Here is a 19,095-nt window from a genome sequence, read left to right as displayed (position 1 = left end):
CACTGCTGCCTAAATTGAACATTTTCTTCATTGCACACCACTAGCATTCAGTTTGCATCGTTCATGACACAACACACTATTTTCTCTATTAAGAGAGTCATATAAATATTTCTCTTTCGTTAACTGTAAGCTTCTTAAAAGTAAAGACTACATTCTGTAAAACTTTTAATCTCATGTTTTGTATTTGCACTAAGCAAGTGAGCTATGAACGTTTCCTGAATGACATATTTTTAAAAGTTCAACACTTCCTCTTTTCAAGCCTTTTAAAAAATGTCTTGAATCAATCCATTCAAATAGTTTCATTTTTTTTCCCCTCTTTTTATCCATTTACTTAGAATCAAAGACTTGAATTTTCTTTGTTAAGGAATTTAAAGTAGACTTTTACACTGTGCCCTTAATCATAATTAACTGCTTTGGAAATAAGTGTTTCTCTAATAAACTGGATAAGAAACCTAATCTTTTTCTTTAAGTATATTTTTCTAAGCAAAATACATCTTCAATAACATTTGGCTCCAGCAGGCTGCCTGATTCCATCCACGGATGATGCTTAATCCATTCCTTAATGAAAGTAATTCCTGATAACCAAGATAAAAGTCAAGTATAATTCTGATGTTTGAACTTAAAATGAGGACATAGATGAATGGATATGTAAATACATGTAGCCCTCTTCAAGGCACAAGGTATTTGGATAGCGTGATGTTTATTTTGGACTCTAGCCCAGTTCTTTACTAGCAAGATTTATTGTAAGTATCAAAGGAAAATTTTGTTTCATTGAACAAGACTATTACTGGAAATAATTTAATAAGTACAAGCAGGGTACTTTTTCATGAATTATTAAATTAAATAATAAATTAAAGTCAAGTTTATCATCAGAGTAAAGGCAAATGTTTTTCATTATTCCTAAAACAAACACTGTTTCTAGCAGAGGATACAAACACTGTGATTATAGCATCTTATTTAGTCAAAGGAAAACAAAAGAAAAGAGAATGAGGAATTTCAAATGTATGTAAATGAGTGTGACTATGAATTTAGTGTACATGAAAAAAAATTTACTTCATCAGTAATTAAAATGTCTTCTCTTACAAGAATTTCCTAACTGTAATCCATGTAGGACTTGGAAACAAGCTAACAAGGAATTTTCTTTCCTCATGGACATTTATAATCAAAGAGTAAAGTTTTCATTTTAATGTTGTAAAAACATCTTCATCAAAAGTTACTTTTCTGTTCTTTATTTTACAAGACTATCTTGATAGGACTAACTAAAAAGTGTTTTCTCCGTTAAAGAAAGATTTAGGGTTTAAAAATTCATTATTTCAAATTATGTTGATCAGAGGTCATAAGAATACCATTTATGGTTATAAAACCCATAGATAATCTGACTAGAAAAAATTGACAAAGGCATACTCAGTATGTTGATTCCAGAGCTAGAGTTTACTATATTCACTAAATAATCCTATCAGTGACTATCAGATTTGTGTTCCATCTTTACTTTTACTGATGAGCCAATTATTTTTATTTCCTTTTTGTTTATTTTATTCATTTCAGTCTCTTGGTCTTTGTTCTGTGACCCCTAACTAATATGAATTAAGCAACAAAATAAGGATTTCCGTCCTGGGGACAAAGGACTGTGCTTTTAGAGAGTGCCACAGACTTTTGTCTGAAGCCTACCCATCAAGTTTAATGGAACTCAGCTGCCAAAACCCCATGTGACCTTTGAATATTTAGGGCTAATGTAACTGCTACTTGCTCTCCCTCCCTGGGAGTCCACAGGAGCTCTTATTTGCTGCTTCCCAGATTTCTGCCAACCTGTTTGTGCTCAGTTCTATTGATGCCACTTTCTGGCCCACTCTTGTGTAACCGTTCTCTTATACAGTTCAAAATGCTGAGTAGATTAGGACAAGAGAACTCATTTTTAAATAGTTATTTATTTGCAAGAAAAATAAGTTGCACTGTAGAGTGTAAATCTTCTTAACTTTTTAAAATAAAAATGTAAAAACTAGGCCCATCCATACTGAATAGAAATTTTTTTCTAAGACTCCTTCTTAAGGCAAATCTCTAAGGAAACACGTTTCAAAATATAAGTTCTTTATCAGAATCTTGTTTATTTCCTCTCATTTGAATGTATAGATCTCTACTCCATTTCCTCTCTTCCTAGTGACAAAAAAAAGAGAGAAACTATATTTGAAAATCTCTGGGATCAGTCAGCTAGAAAGCAGGTAGATTAATTCAGGAAAAAATACTTATACAAAAATAATATTATTTTTGCTTAGTTTTCTTAATGTAACACAAGTAAAACTACTGAGAGAAAGTGTCTTCTCAAAGTATGGCAAATTTAGGTAAAACGCTTTGCGTTTTACTTTAGAAAGTTAAATAAAATAAGTATTTTTATACTACTCAGTATTTGTGTGAGATTTCATTTTGTAGACAATATGCCAGGATAAATATAAAGTGATATAATTTCAGTGACCTTCAAAGAGTTAAGTACTAAGTAGATACTAAAGTCTACACAAGGGTGTAAGCAAGATACTTTAGATTTTTTTTTTTGAACCAAAAAATAGAAATGGGCAATTTTTTAAGTGTTCCAGGATCTGTCCCAAATGATTTTTTCTTATTAGATAGAGGTATAAATATTTTTGAAAGAGGAGAAAGACAGTATTGTCTTTATGACTTCCCATTATTTGAAGATCGAGATATGTACAAAAGATTGAACTTGAGGTGTTAACAAAGTTTTCTGTTGTTGCCGCTAGATTTTTAAGAAGAATGTGACAGGACATGAAAACCACAAATAATAATAAGTAAGCTCCTTAAATTTTTCAAGATTTTAACGAAGTTACCTGCCATGCAAATACCAGCTTACAAAACTCATACAAGCAACAAACACTCACCATATTCACTATCATAGAATATAATTAACTTCTGCCAGGCATATTCTGTGACCACTCTCAGGATAACGTCATTTAAGTAGACAGGTGGCCTAACAGAGAGAGTGTAGTCATCATTCCGGTTGCTCCGGGTGAGTCCACAGCCACTCCTTGGGGTCCCAGCTGTTGAGCGCTGAATGAAGAGGTGGGGGATGTGCATGGCATCTGCCAAAGACTGGAGGGACCCAGCTGATGTGCAGCCAATGGAGCTGACCAGGGCCAAGATGCCTTGATTCATGAGTTCACAGGCTGCAAGAAAGCACAGTAATATTCAAACGTCAGTAGGTTTCATATATTTTCTCTTTTTGAGGAACAGTGAATAAAGCTTACACAGCTATTCTACAACTATGGAAACAATTTTTTTTTTTTTTTAAAGGAACATTCTACATGAGGAGATCCTCCCATTACAAAGTGCTATTGGAATACAGATCAAGAATTCTATCCTAATTAGCTATTTGACCTCATGCAAATTTCTCAGCTTCTTTTGGTCTCAGATTCATCATCTGTAAAGAGGGTAAAATAGCACGAATCTTTCAGGATTATTGTGAGGATGAGAGATAATTCAGTTTCTGTTACTTGTCTCTTGAGTGATAGGCATCCAATTAGAGTGATAGCTATACTTTTATAATTCTCAATGTATAATTCAGGGAAAAGGTAACTCTTTACTGAGTATATAATACAAGGTTTTAAGAAAAGAGATAATATGCAAAATGGTAAATAAATGAAGGGGGAGATGAAGAGTCTGAGGAAGGAATTTCTATCCACAGAAAACAGAGCCATTCTGGTATCTAAAACTTTGATGACACTTGTCTCTCCTATTAAACTGGAGAAATGAAAATGTTTTTGTTCTTTTCCTTGTTTATCAGAAAACTCATAGGACTTGTCTGGCGGTCCAGTGGCTAAGACTTCGCCTTTCAGTGCAGGGGGTGTGGGTTCAATCCCCTGTCGGGGAGCTAAGATCCCACATGCCTCGCAGCCAAAAACCAAAACATAAAACAGAAGCAATATTGTAACAAATTCAGTAAAGACTTTTAAAATGGTCCACATCAGAAAAAAAAAAAAAACTTTAAAAAAAAAAGAAAAAAGAAAACTCATGGTGAAATCAAAAAGGAAAACTCATGGTCTACATTTCAGAAACTATCTCATTCTGGTTTCCAACTGAACAATTTCTAATTTCTACTACACGGTTTATGATCTCTGTTTTAATTTCATTTTAATTATTCTGTGTATGCATATACTCTTACTTCAAAACCTATTTAAAACTAGAAAAAATATAAATTATAAGTAAACATAAAGACACCGCATATATAGAAAAAAAGAGTTCAGAAGTGATATCTCAGGGGGCTCCCCGGGGCTCCCCTGGTGGCGCAGTGGTTGGGAGTCTGCCTGCCAATGCAGGGGACACGGGTTCGAGCCCTGGTCTGGGAGGATCCCACATGCCGTGGAGCGGCTGGGCCCGTGAGCCACAATTACTGAGCCTGCGTGTCTGGAGCCTGTGCTCCGCAACAAGAGAGGCCGCGATGGTGGGAGGCCCGCGCACCGCGATGAAGAGTGGCCCCCGCTTGCCGCAGCTAGGGAAAGCCCTCGCACTGAAGCGAAGACCCAACACAGCCTAAATAAATAAATAAATAAATATTAAAAAAAAAAAAAAAGAAGTGATATCTCAGAATGCCAATCTTTGAAGTCAAGAGTTTAGAAATAAAATCAAAAGTGAATTTAGAAAGAATCAAGGCAAAATTAATTCCATTTGAGAAGATAAGACAACATAATTGTTCCAGTATTAATTCTAGATTTGATGCATTCTAGATATAACATTCTCAGGATTCAAACTTTATTATAGATTGTACATATCTTGAAAAATTTGAAAGAAAAGTTAGATGATAAGTACCTCCATGTAATAAATTGGCCAGTTAATGAAAGCTGACAAAATGAAAGTTTAGAAGTACTATACTAGTGACACACATATAAATATCAAATAAATTTATTATGATTAATGTTAAGCCAACCAACACATACAAATAAATTAATAATTACTAGGGACATAATTTTCAAGCATGAGCGAGGTAATATGATTTCAAATAATTGTGAAAGATAGCATCAGGGATCAATGCTTCTTAGACCATAACAGATTGCAGGTGAAGTTTCAGTAAAAATCACACATAGAACCTATTCATGTTCATGAAATCAACATTTATAGGAAGCAATACAGATTTATAGTTATACTTTCAATGAATTTATGCAAAAACACTGGTCAAAAGTTTGTTTCACTACAGAGGTAAACAAGACTATTGCTTGTTTATATAAGTGAGTAGAAATCCACTTTTTAAAAAAGATTTTGGTTAAAAACTTGGCTCATTTAGCATTTAATATCAAAATAAGAAAAGTGCCTTAAGTTATACACAGCTGAACTCAATCTTTAGATCACAATAATTTAAAGTGAACAAATGAATGTAATATTTTATATAAATTTACCACAAAAGTTACAAAGTTATAAATAGAGAGATTTGATATGAAAAAATAAGTTTCAGTATTATATTCTGTCACATATAACAATACATGAAAATTGTCTATTTTAATCTTCAGATTTAGAAAGATAAACTCTGAAGAGTCATATATTAATCATTCTTTAACAGACAAATTTGCTTTAGTATATAATTTGTGATTTCCTCCTATCAACTATGTTACTTCCATTAACCTCTGTTAGTGAGAACACAAATTAAGCAAATACTAAAAACAATTATATAAGCAAAATGTGTTATTTAAGATTATCTGCTATTTGGTATTATCCATCCTGCTACACATACTAGCAAGAATAACTGACTTTTCCCTATAAAATCAAAGACTCATCAAATTTGCAATCAGAAAACCATATAATATTAGATCTGAAAGGTAATTTAGAGATCACGTAGTCCAGAATGGAAAATCAGCTTTAACTGCAATGCCAACCGTGACTGTCAGTATGTTCGCATCCTAGAACACGGTTTGGAGAAGGATTCGGAGACTCAAAAAGAGTAGCAGAATCATCGTGTTAGATTTCTCATAGGAAGAGACTGGGAGAGTAGTAGCCTGCAAGTCATAGACATGCATCCCTCTTATAGTGACCCCCAACCTTCAATGGTTTACAGTTGTTAAGAACACTCACACACCCCCCTTCAAAAAAAAAAAAAGAAGAAGCAGGTCTCTAACTTATTGTTCAATAGCCTTTTCGCCATAGCAAGCAAGGGATATTTACAAACTTAATTTTTTTTTTTAACATCTTTATTGGAGTATAATTGCTTTACAATGGTGTGTTAGTTTCTGCTTTATGGCAAAGAAAAGATAGAGCTGTCCATGGGGGAAACCTCAATGGAGATCGCCTATCCTCATGTTTGTAAAAAGCAGTAGTCCCAATATAGAGAGAAAAAAATAGAGCTCACACATCTAAAATAGATTGGTACTCGTTGACAGCTGGACACATTAAAAATAGGTCTGCAAGGCAACCTGTCAGAGCTATATATGATGCCCATTTTGTCCATTTTACCAACATAAAATGTTGGTTGAAGCAGAGAAGATAACAAATATACTTCCTCTGGGCATCGACCCTTCCTAGGGCCCTATATAAAAGTTAGTATAAAAAAAGAGACTCATGACAGCAGAAGACAGATTTGAGAAAATAAAGGGCTATACCAAGAACAGAAGCAAAGTTTAGTGAAGCAGTCTATCTTCTACTATAAGAATTCCATGTCTTGACTGTTAGAGGACTGCAATATTTAGAGTTTTAGTTACATACAATGCACACTTTAATTCATTACATACAGTGTGAAAACTGAATTTGAAATATCAGCATGTTTATGTGTGTATCCACCACTGTTTTATTATAAGAATCCAAGCCAAGGATTTCTCAATGGCATGCTGCTTTCCCACTGATTACTTCAAGTCCTTTGATTTACTTAAATTATGCATGCATGTACTCACACACCTCCGAACATATAGAGGATATTGAACAGCTTGCTGGTTTTGTGACTCCAGCTGTCTGAAATTGTAACACTATCAAAGATGTTTGTAGCCTGCATTAACTGCTGAAAGCATACCTTTTATCTTTTTCTTTTCTTTCCTCCCTCCCTCCCTTCCTTCCTTCCCTCCTTCCTTCTCTCCCTCCCTCTCTCCCTTCCTTCTTTCTTTTTTTCTTTTTTGTTTTCCTTCTTTCTTTTCTTCTTTTTTTTGCTTTCTTTTTTTTTCTTTTTTCTTTCTAATAGCAACTGCAATTAGCAACACTTTCACTCTTTTTGGTCATTCGGCAGTTATGGAAATGAAGTTCTCTGTCTAAATACATAAATTTAAGTTAAATGATGTTCATGTGCACTATTTTTTCATTTCTGAAGCTAATCAGTTTGTCTTATTTTTTATTAAGTAAAATAAGATTAAAATAAAATCTATTAAGGGTTTTGAAACTGATTATATGTTATTCAATATTCAATGAGAACTCAGTAAATAATTTTGGATAGCACCATCCTTCTTGAATACACTTATCCCCTGTGATATTTCTTCTGACTTATTTATATTGACCAATTTGTCCTGATATAACATCTTCTAATGATTTTAAGTCACATCAGGACTTTTGCACATTCAATTCATAGACTTATTCTTCAACACTTAATTATCAACTTCCAACAATGGGCCAGGAACTTCTTTGGAGACTAGATAATATATATGGCAGATTCTATCCTCAAAGAGCTCCCAATCTATTTACCATATTGTTTCCAAAATCTCCCTTGCATCAGAATTCAAAGTAGAGATTTAATACAGATGACTAACTTCACTCCTAGAGGTTCTACTGGTAGTCATGTATTTGCATTATGATATGTTATCTGAGTAGTTCTGATGTGTAACCCTTTCTGGAACACATAAATCTGGTGGATTGTAAGTGCAATGCTCTTTGAGGTGACTGTTGCAGAACATCTAATATTCATTGATTTTCCTTTACTTTTTCCCAATAATATTGTTGACAATATAACCATAACTGGAGAGCAGAAATTCCCTATTTTTCTAATTTTCTTAGTTTGTGAGTGGGGATGAGGTATAGGAAAAGAGGATACATAGAGTTAGTAAGAATAAAAGTATCCCAAAAAGTGACCCTTATCTTCTATTTACAATAATAAACTAAGAAGACTTCATTCTTTCATGTTTCTCCAACTCAGATGTAAAGTATAATATTTACACAATTCAATAAAAAGAATAAAATACCTAGGAATAAACCTACCTAAGGAGGCAAAACACTTGTATGCAGAAAACTATAAGATACTGTTGAAAGAAATCAAAGATGACACAAACACATGGAGAGATATACCATGTTCTTAGATTGGAAGAATCAATATTGTGAAAATGACTATACTACCCAAAGCAATCTACAGAGTCAATGCAAACCCTATCAAATTACCAATGGCATTCTTCACAGAACTGGAACCAAAAATCTTAAAATTTGTATGGAGACACAAAAGACTCCAAACAGCAAAGCAATCTTGAGAAAGAAAAATGGAGGTGGAGGAATCAGTCTCCCTGACTTCAGACTATACTACAAAGCTACAGTAATCAAGACAATATAGTACTGGCACAGAAACAGAAATATAGATCAATGGAACAGCGTAGAAAGCCCAGAGATAAAAGCATGCACCTATGGTCACCTAATCTATGACAAAGGAGGCAAAAATATACAATGGAGAAAAGAGAGCCTCTTCAATAAGTTGTGCTGGGAAAACTGGACAACTATGTGTAAAAGAATAAAATTAGAACACTCCCTAACACCATACAAGAAAATAAACTCAAAATGGATTAAAGACCTAAATGTAAGGCCAGACACTATAAAACTCTTAGAGGAAAACATAGGAAAACACTCTTTGACATAAACCACAGCAAGATCTTTTTTGGGCCACCTCCTACAGTAATGAAAATAAAAACAAAAATAAACAAATGGGACCTAATTAGACTTAAAAGCTTTTGCACAGCAAAGGAAACCATAAACAAGACGAAAAGACAACTCTCAGAATGGGAGAAAATATTTGCAAATGAAGCAATTGACAAAGGATTAATCTCCAAAATATACAAACAGCTCATGCAGCTCAATATCAAAAAAAAAAAACCCAATGAAAAAATGGGTGGAAGACCTAAATAGACATTTCTCTAAAGAAGACATACAGATGGCTACAAACACATGAAAAGATGCTCAACATCACTAATTATTAGAGAAATGCAAATCAAAACTACACTGAGGTATCACCTCATACCGGTCAGAATGGCCATCATCAAAAAATCTACAAAAAGTAAGTGCTGGAGAGGTTGTGGAGAAAAGGGAACCCTCCTAAACTGTTGGTGGGAATGTAAATTAATACAGCCACTATGGAAAGCAGTATGGAGGTTCCTTAAAAACTAAAAATAGAATTATCATATGACCCAGCAATCCCACTACTGGGCATATACCCAGTGAAAATCATAATTCAAAAAGATACATGTACCCCAATGTTCACTGCAGCACTATTTACAATAGCCAGGACATGGAAGCAACCTAAATGTCCATGAACAAAGGAATGGATAAAGAAGATGTGGTACATATATACCACGGAATATTACTCAGCCATAAAAAGGAAGGAAATTGGGTCATTTGTAGAGGCGTGGGTGGACCTAGAGACTGTCATACAGAGCCAAGTAAGTCAGAAAGAGAAAAACAAATATCATATATTAACGCATATATGTGGAATCTAGAAAAATGTTATAGATGATCTTATTTGCAAAGCAAAAATAGAGACACAGACATAGAGAACAAATGTATAGATACCAAGGGGGAAGGGCGGAATGGGAGGAATTGGGAGATTGGGATTGACACATATACACTATTGATACTATGTGTAAGATAGACGACTAATGAGAATATACTGTATAGCACAGGGAGCTCTACTTAATGCACTGTGGTGACCTAAATGGGAAGGAAATCCAAAAAAGAGGGGATATATGTATATGAATAGCTGATTCATTTTGCTGTACAGTAGAACCTAACACAACATTGTAAAGAAACTCTACTCCAATAAAAATTAATTAAAAAAATAAAATGTATGTACTTTCTCAGATATGTTTTATAATATCTGAAATCAGGACATATTTCAGAATTGATCAATGCATTTAATATGATGGATTATTTTTCTTGAAAAATCATTAATCAATATTGAATTTTATAATCAGTAAGCTCTTATAGATGAGAAAATAAGGTAAGCTTCCATGGCAGATAAGAAAGATTTGTACTCTTTCTACAAGAGTTGAATTTAATTTAACTTTTTTTTCTATTTCATTCATTAATGAATCACAAGCATAGTATTTATAATTGCTTATTTCCTTTTTCATCTACCAAAACACACATGACCTTTGCTTTTATAGTTGTAAGAGTATAGTAACACAAACCAGTTTCAGCCTGTCCAGATATTTAGCATTCTTCGTAAATTATGATTTTCAGCAACCATCTGAGAGGTGGCATATTAAAGGTGGGATTAATTTGACATATGATTAATATAGTTTGCCAAAAATACAATTATTTGAAACAAATTCTTCTAAATCAAGATGGTCTTTATATATATAGTGTTACAAGGTCCAATTTAATCATAATTATCTACTTAGGAAGTGAGAATATGGAAAAATTCATTTAATTATAATTAAAAAGCATTTGGACAATTTTTTCTTACAGAGAATATAAATGGCTAAAATGGTTGATTACCAGTCATCAAATGAACTCAACTGAACAATTTTCAGTCAACTACTTTTTCAGTCATCCATTGCCATCCCGAACCTTTAGTTATAATTCATAATCTAAGCCTCAGATGGACTAAACATTTAACCTAGGACCTACTACTATAAGTCATTTTATTTTTCCATTTACTGTTCATAACAACCCTGTATAGAAGAGTTTTATTTTTCTCATTTTGAAGTAAATAAACTGGCTCAGTTTGAATGTATGAAGTTAAATACATGGTCCAAATTCATACCATTAGTAAATGGCAGAGCTGGGATTCAGACTTGGCACAGACTTCAATGCCTGGACCATAAGAAGTAGAAAATCGCTGTTTTTAAAGATAAAGGCCCATATAAATAACTGGAAGACATGTAACTCTCTCTTACTACAAGATTCAGAAAATGTCAGCCTCCCAGATGTAAAAGAGAAAGTATAATGATTTTGATACCATTCTTTTTTTTTTTTTTCTTTTTGGATTTAGGATTAAGGCATTACCTCTATACTTTCAGCTCCAAATATGAAGATTATATACAAAATATTTGGCCAAGGATGAGAAAAGCTACTGAGAAGCAACAATGAAATATTAAGTATAATTCCAGTCAAGCCCTAGAGTGGTTTTACCAATAATGATGCGATAAAAGTGATAAAAAATATTGACTAAATATTACTTTATCTATGTATATATGTTTGGAACTTACAAAATGTTTTTATATTCATTTTACGATTTTATCAACATGATTATATTGAATAAATTCCTATCCTCATTTATTGAACACTAAATTGAGTCTTATTCTTACGTTTTCAGTAAGTAGTGGAGACAAGGCTGGAACCTGGATTTTATGATATTAATATGTACTTTACAACCTTTCAATTATGTATTTCCATAGCCTCCTATTTTATAAAAATTCAGATTAGTCCCCTCTCCTTTTAATGTTAGTTTGGTAATTATGCAATGAACACACATATTTATGTACATGTACATCTATACGTTGCATATGTCAAAGGTATATACTATACCAGGCAAGTGTCAGGTACTCAGGATGAAAGGGTCAAAAATAGGTAAGTGTCTAATGGGAGAGACATAAGATGTTCACATGAATGTATAATGATGTGGTAAGTAAAGGTAAGGTCAACAGGAGTCATTAGTCTATAGTAGCTCAAAAGCATTTTTCCTAGACTATGAGTTGGGAATATGAAGAATAAGTAGTGAAAAGGAGTTACCTTGATGAAAAGGGGTGAAGAAAATATTTCCAACTAGAAGAAATATAATGTGGTAGATGCTTTCTACCACAGAAAGATGCTGTGGTAGAAAGAACATGTATTACCTAAGAGGCAGAAAGAAGAAGCAGGTAGCTAGAGTACAGAGACCACGATGGAGAGTGGTGTAAGATGAGGATGGAAGGACAGGCAACAAATGTGACCTTTGAATGGGTTTGTCTTTTTGTCATTAATTTGAAGGAAAGCGTCACATATTTTCAGTATCAGCCCTTTATCTGCTATTTATATGTTAAAATATCTCTCTTTACTCTTCCTGTATTTTAAATTTATGTACAGTTTAGAAGATTTAAGATTATTATACAATCAAATTGGTCAATCTTTGACTTTTAGGAATATTTTGCTTAATATCACATGTAGAAAGGCCTTCTTCCCACAGCCTATGGACTTATAAAATGATAAATTTATCTAAAACAACATCTTCACCATCCTATACCCTATGACTGATCACCAGCTGACAGAAGTTAGGACTCCCAGAAAGATAGCTATAGGACTTTAAGAAACTACACGAGTGCAGAATGTTATATTTAGTTGATACAGGTAAAATTTGATCTTTGTCTGCATAATCCCAGCTAACAAAGAGTGAGGATTAAACACAATTGTGACAAGAATAATAATCCATATTATACTATATGTCTGTCTTCAAAACATTTCCCATCATTTTACAGACATTCTAGTTATTAAAATTATTATTCTTTTATAATATGGCACGTCCTGGATTTAGAACTGATTCTTTCAAGACAAGTGACAGAATATTAATATACTCCAGCAAATTAAATATTATAAGAATAAGAAGATCTTGGTAAAAAATATGATGAACTATGTATTCAGTCCAATCTATATCACCACTAACCCAATTACTAAAACTGTCTCCAAGCTGGTGTGATTTCATAGCCTTCAGCTTAACCTTTCTCCAATCATCCACATTGTAAACAAGTATTATCTATTTTTTTTAGATCTCACTAAGTCATTTCTGTGTCTTAAAGGTCATCAATAAAAGACTGAGGAGCTATTACAAACTGGAGGATCTAAGGAGAAATGACAACTAAATGCAATATGGGGTCCTGAATAAAATTCTAGAACAGAAAGAAAGTTACTAAGGAAATTGATGAATTTTGAGTAAGGTCTGTACCTCACTCAGTAATATTGTATTAGTGTTAACTGCCTGTTCTTGATAATTGTACTATGGCTAGGTAATACATTAATATCAGGGGAAGGGGGTGAGAAATACAAAGGAACTCTTTGCACTATTTTTGAAATTTTTCTATAAATCTAAAACTACTTGAAAATTAAAAGTTAAACACAGATAAAACAGCCAATGACTTCCAACTTCTTCAAGAAAAGCTTAAGCTCTTGGCGTGGTGTACAAAGCCCTTCAAGAGCTGGCCCCAGTCTACAGTTTCATGTTTACCTCCTATCTCCTGTTCTTTGCCATCACATCTGCCTGCCATTCCACACATTCTCCTACTGCCATGCTATTTATACTACGATTTCTATTATTTTTCCAGCAGTCTAGGAGCCTATACAAATAATTTTTTTGACATATTAACAATACTGAGTCTTCTGATTTATTACCATGGTATATATCTTCATTTAATTCAGTCAAATTTTTTATAAGCAATATTTTGTAGTATTCAGTAAATAGGTCTTCCTTTCCTTTGACATATTTGTTGCTAAGTATTTTTTATATTTATATTCTATTGTAAATGAAACTGTACTTCAATAAAAATACTTATTACCTAGACAGAAAAATAAACTTTTAAATTTTAATTTAATTTTTCATGGCTAGAGTATAGAAATACAACAGATTGTTGCATACTGATTTTGCATTACAGAATCTTATTAAACTCATTATTAGTTTTAGTTTCCTTTTTTTGTAGATTCAGATAGTCATGTAATCTTCAAATAAAGGAATTTGTACTTCTTCCTTTCTAATCTGTGTACCTTTTTATTTCCTTTTTATGCCTATTGCACTGGCTAGTACCAGTACAATGTTGAATATACATGGTAAGAACAGCCACTTTTTCCTTGTTCATGATCTTAGGAGAAAAACATTTGGTCTTTGATAATTAAATATGATGTAACCTGTAAGATTTTTTTGACCATGATCTCTCTGAAGCTGAGGAAGTTCGCTTTCATTACTAGCTTGCTGAGAGTTTTTATCAGCAATGGATGTTATATTCTGTCAAAAGCTTTTTCTGCATCCATTGAGATAATTACATTTTTTTCCTTAGTCTCTTAATATGGATAAGTACATTGACTGATTTCTGAATGTTAAACCAGCTTTGCAAGGATAATGTTGGCCTCAGTAAATGAGTTGGAATGTAGTAACACCTATTTAGTTTTCTGGAAGAATCTGTTTAATTAGTGTTATCTCTTCTTTAATGTTTGGTAGAACTCAAGACTAAAACTTTCTGGAAGTGGAGTTTTGTTTTCGAGAAAGTTTTTTAACTGTAAAATCTGTTTTTAAAACAGATATGGGGATGTTCAGCTTATTTATTTCCTTTTCAGTGAGCCTTGGTAGTCTGTGTCTTTAAGGAATTTGCCCTTTTCATCTAAGTTGTCAAATTTATTGACATAAAGGTGTTCATAATATTATCATGCAATCCTTTTAATATCTACAGAATCTGTAGTGATGCTGCCTTTCTCACTCATGATATTGTAATTTGTATCATCTCTCTTTTGTTCCTGATCAGTCTGGCTAGAGGATTATTATTATTATTTTTTTTTTACAAGGTTCTCAAGGGTTTCTTTTTTTTTTTTTTTTTGAACTTTTGAATTTCATTTATTTTTTCATACAGCAGATTCTTATAGTTATCCATTTTATACATATTAGTGTATATGTGTCAATCCCAATCTCCCAATTCATCACACCACCACTCCCATGCAACTTTTCCCCCTTGGTGTCCATACGTTTGTTCTCTACCTCTGTGTCTCAATTTCTGCCCTGCAAATTGGTTCATCTGTACCATTTTTCTAGGTTCTATATATATGCGTTAATATATGATATTTGTTTTTCTCGTTCTGACTTACTTCACTCTGTATGACAGTCTCTAGATTCTTCCACTTCTCTACAAATGACCCAATTTTGTTCCTTTTTATGGCTGAGTAATATTCCATTGTATATATGTACCACATCTTCTTTATCCATTCATCTGTCAATGGGCATTTAGGTTGCTTCCATGACCTGGCTATTGTAAATAGTGCTGCAGTGAACACTGGGGTGCATGTATCTTTTTGAATTATGGTTTTTGCTGGGTATATGCCCAGTAGTGGGATTGCTGGGTCATATGGTAATTCTATTTTTAGTTTTTTAAGGAACCTCCATACTGTTCTCCATAGTGGCTGTATCAATTTACATTCCCACCAACAGTGCAAGAGGGTTCCCTTTTCTCCACATCCTCTCCAGCATTTGTTGTTTGTAGATTTTCTGATGATGCCCATTCTAACTGGTGTGAGGTGATACCTCATTGTAGTTTTGATTTGCATTTCTCTAATAATTAGTGATGTTGAGCATCTTTTCATGTGCTTCTTGGCCATCTGTATGTCTTCTTTGGAGAAATGTCTATTTAGGTCTTCTGCCCATTTTTGGATTGGGTTGTTTGTTTTTTTAATATTGAGCTGCGTGAGCTGTTTATATAATTTGGAGATGAATCCTTTGTCTGTTGATTCGTTTGCAAATATTTTCTCCCATTCTGAGGGTTGTCTTTTCATCTTGTATATGGTTTCCTTTGCTGTGCAAAAGCTTTTAAGTTTAATGAGGTCCCATTTTTTCATTTTTGGTTTTATTTCCATTACTCAAGGAGGTGGATCAAAAAAGATCTTGCTGTGATTTATGTGAAAGAGTGTCTTTCCTCTAAGAGTTTTATAGTGTCTCGTCTTACATTTAGGTCTCTAATCCATTTTATTTTTGTGTATGGTGTTAGGGAGTGTTCTAATTTCATTCTTTTACATGTAGCTGTCCAGTTTTCCCAGCATTACTTATTGAAGAGACTGTCATTTCTCCATTGTATATCCTTGCCTCCTTTGTCATAGATTTGTTGAACATAAGTGAGTGGGTTTATCTCTGGGATTTCTACGCTGTTCCATTGATCTATATTTCTGGTTTTGTGCCAGTACCATATTGTCTTGATTACTGTAGCTTTGTGGTATAGTCTGTAGTCAGGGAGTCTGATTCCTCCAGCTCCTTTTTTTCCCTCAAGACTGCTTTGGCTATTCGGGGTCTTTTGTGACTCCATATAAATTTTAAGATTTTATTGTTCTAGTTCTGTAAAAGATGCCACTGGTAGTTTGATAGGGATTGCATTGAATCTGTAGATTGCTTTGGGTAGTATAGTCATCTTCACAATATTGATTCTTCTAATCCAAGAACATGGTATATCTCTCCATCTGTTGGTATCATCTTTAATTTCTTTCAACAGTGTCTTATAGTTTTCTGCATACAGGTCTTTTTTCTCCCTAGGTAGGTTTATTCCTAGGTATTTTATTCTTTTTGTTGCAATGGTAAATGAGAGTGTTTCTATAAGTTCTCCTTCAGATTTTTCATCATTATTGTATAGGAATGCAAGAGATTTCTGTGCATTAATTTTGTATCCTGCAACTTTACCAAATTCATTGATTAGCTCTAGTAGTTTTCTGGTGACATTTTTAGGATTCTCTATGTATAGTATCATGTCATCTGCAAACAGTGACAGTTTCACTTCTTCTTTTCCAATTAGTATTACTTTTATTTCTTTTTCTACACTGATTGCCATGGCTAGGATTTCCAAAACTATGTTAAATAATAGTGGTGAGGGTGGACATCCTTGTCTTGTTCCTGATCTTAGAGGAAATGCTTTCGGTTTTTCACCATTGAGAATGATGTTTGCTGTGGGTTTGTTGTATATGGCCTTTATTATGTTGAGGTAGGTTCCCTCTATGCCCACTTTCTGGAGAGTTTTTATCATAAATGGGTGTTGAATTTTGTCAAAAGCTTTTTCTGCATCTACTGAGATGATCATATGGTTTTCCTTCTTCAATTTGTTAATATGGTGTATCACATTGATTGCTTTGCGTATATTGAAGAATCCTTGCATCCCTGGGATAAATCCCACTTGATCGTGGTGTATGATCCTTTTAATGTGCTGTTGGATTCTGTTTGCTAGTATTTTGTTGAGGATTTTTGCATCTATATTCATCAGTGATATTGGTATGTAATTTTCTTTCTTTGTAGTATCTTTGTCTGGTTTTGGTATCAGGGTGATGGTGGCCTCATAGAATGAGTTTGGGAGTGTTCCTTCCTCTGCAATTTTTTGGAAGAGTTTGAGAAGGATGGGTGTTAGCTCATCTCTAAATGTTTGATAGAATTCACCTGTGAAGCCATCTGGTCCTGGACTTGTGTTGGTTGGAAGATTTTTAATCACAGTTTCAATTTCATTACTTGTGATTGGTCTGTTCATATTTTCTGTTTCTTCCTGGTTCAGTCTTGGAAGGTTATACCTTTCTAAGAATTTGTCCATTTCTTCCAGGTTGTCCATTTTATTGGCAAAGCGTTGCTTGTAGTAGTCTCTTAGGATGCTTTGTATTTCTGTGGTGTCTGTTGTAACTTCTCCTTTTTCATTTCTAATTTTATTGATTTGAGTCCTCTCCCTGTTTTTCTTGATGAGTCTGGCTAATGGCTTATCAATTTTGTTTATCTTCTCAAAGAACCAGCTTTTAGTTTTATTGATCTTTGCTATTGTTTTCTTTGTTTCTATTTCACTTATTTCCGCTCTGATCTTTATGATTTCTTTCCTTCTGCTAACTTTGGGTTTTGTTTGTTCTTCTTTCTCTAGTTCCTTTAGGTGTAAGGTTAGATTGTTTACTAGAGATTTTTCTTGTTTCTTTACGTAGGCTTATATAGCTATAAACTTCCCTCTTAGAACTGCTTTTGCTGCATCCCATAGGTTTTGGATCGTCCTGTTTTCATTGTCATTTGTCTCTAGGTATTTTTTGATTTCCTCTTTGATTTCTTCAGTGATCTCTTGGTTATTTACTAACGCATTGTTTAGCCTCCAAGTGTTTATGTTTTTTACGTTTTTTTCCTTGTAATTCATTTCTAATCTCATAGCGTTGTGGTCAGAAAAGATGCTTGATATGATTTCAATTTTCTTAAATTTACTGAGGCTTGATTTGTGACCCAAGATATGATCTATCCTGGAGAATGTTCCATGCACATTTGAGAAGAAAGTGTAATCTGCTGTTTTTGGATGGAATGTCCTGTAAATATCAATTAAATCTATCTGGTCTATTGTGTCATTTAAAGCTTCTGTTTCCTTATTTATTTTCATTTTGGATGATCTGTCCATTGGTGTAAGTGAGATGTTAAAGTCCCCCACTATTATTTTTTTACTGTCGATTTTCTCTTTTATAGCTGTTAGCAGTTGCCTTATGTACTGAGGTGCTCCTATGTTGGGTGCATACATATTTATAATTGTTATATCTTCTTCTTGGATTGATCCCTTGATCATTATGTAGAGTCCGTGCTTGTCTTTTGTAATGTTCTTTATTTTAAAGTCTATTTTATCTGCTATGAGTATTGCTACTCCAGCTTTCTTTTGATTTCCATTTGCATGGAATATCTTTTTCCATCCCCTCAGTTTCAGTCTGTATGTGTCCCTAGGTCTGAAGGGGGTCTCTTGTAGACAGTATATATACGGGTCTTGTTTTTGTATCCATTCAGCAAGCCTGTGTCTTTTGGTTGGAGCAATTAATCCATCCATATTTAAGGTAATTATCAATATGTATGTTCCTATTACCATTTTCTTAATTGTTTTGGGTTTGTTTTTGAAGGTACTTTTCTTCTCTTGTGTTTCCCACTTAGAGAAGTTCCTTTAGCATTTGTTGTAGAGCTGGTTTGGTGGTGCTGAATTATCTTAGCTTTTGCTTCTCTGTAAAGCTTTTGATTTCTCCATTGAATCTGAATGAGATCCTTGCTGGGTAGAGTAATGTTGACTGTAGGTTCTTCCCTTTCATCACTTTAAATATGTCATGCCACTCCCTTCTGGCTTGTAGAGTTTCTGCTGAGAAATCAGCTGTTAACCTTATGGGAGTTCCCTTGTATGTTATTTGTTGTTTTTCCTTTGCTGCTTTCAATAATTTTTCTTTGTCTTTAATTTTTGCCAATTTGTT

General features: G+C 33.6%; 1 protein-coding gene across 2 annotated transcripts in view; it reads right to left on the bottom strand.

Moving 5' to 3' along the window:
* Positions 1–19,095, bottom strand: part of GRID2 (glutamate ionotropic receptor delta type subunit 2) — a 1,411,147-nt gene that overhangs the window by 660,460 nt on the left and 731,592 nt on the right. The window contains exon 3 of one of the 2 annotated variants that reach the window (XM_068542054.1): positions 2,886–3,170. The exons of the other annotated variant lie outside the window; for it this stretch is intronic. Coding sequence (XP_068398155.1) covers positions 2,886–3,170 — 285 coding nt within the window. The remainder of the gene's footprint in view (positions 1–2,885; positions 3,171–19,095) is intronic. 2 annotated transcript variants of the gene reach the window in all.

This window comes from Eschrichtius robustus, chromosome 4 (assembly GCF_028021215.1).
Source record: "Eschrichtius robustus isolate mEscRob2 chromosome 4, mEscRob2.pri, whole genome shotgun sequence".
In the NCBI taxonomy this organism is placed as follows: Eukaryota; Metazoa; Chordata; class Mammalia; order Artiodactyla; family Eschrichtiidae; genus Eschrichtius; species Eschrichtius robustus.
This window is presented reverse-complemented; position numbering and strand designations above follow the sequence as displayed.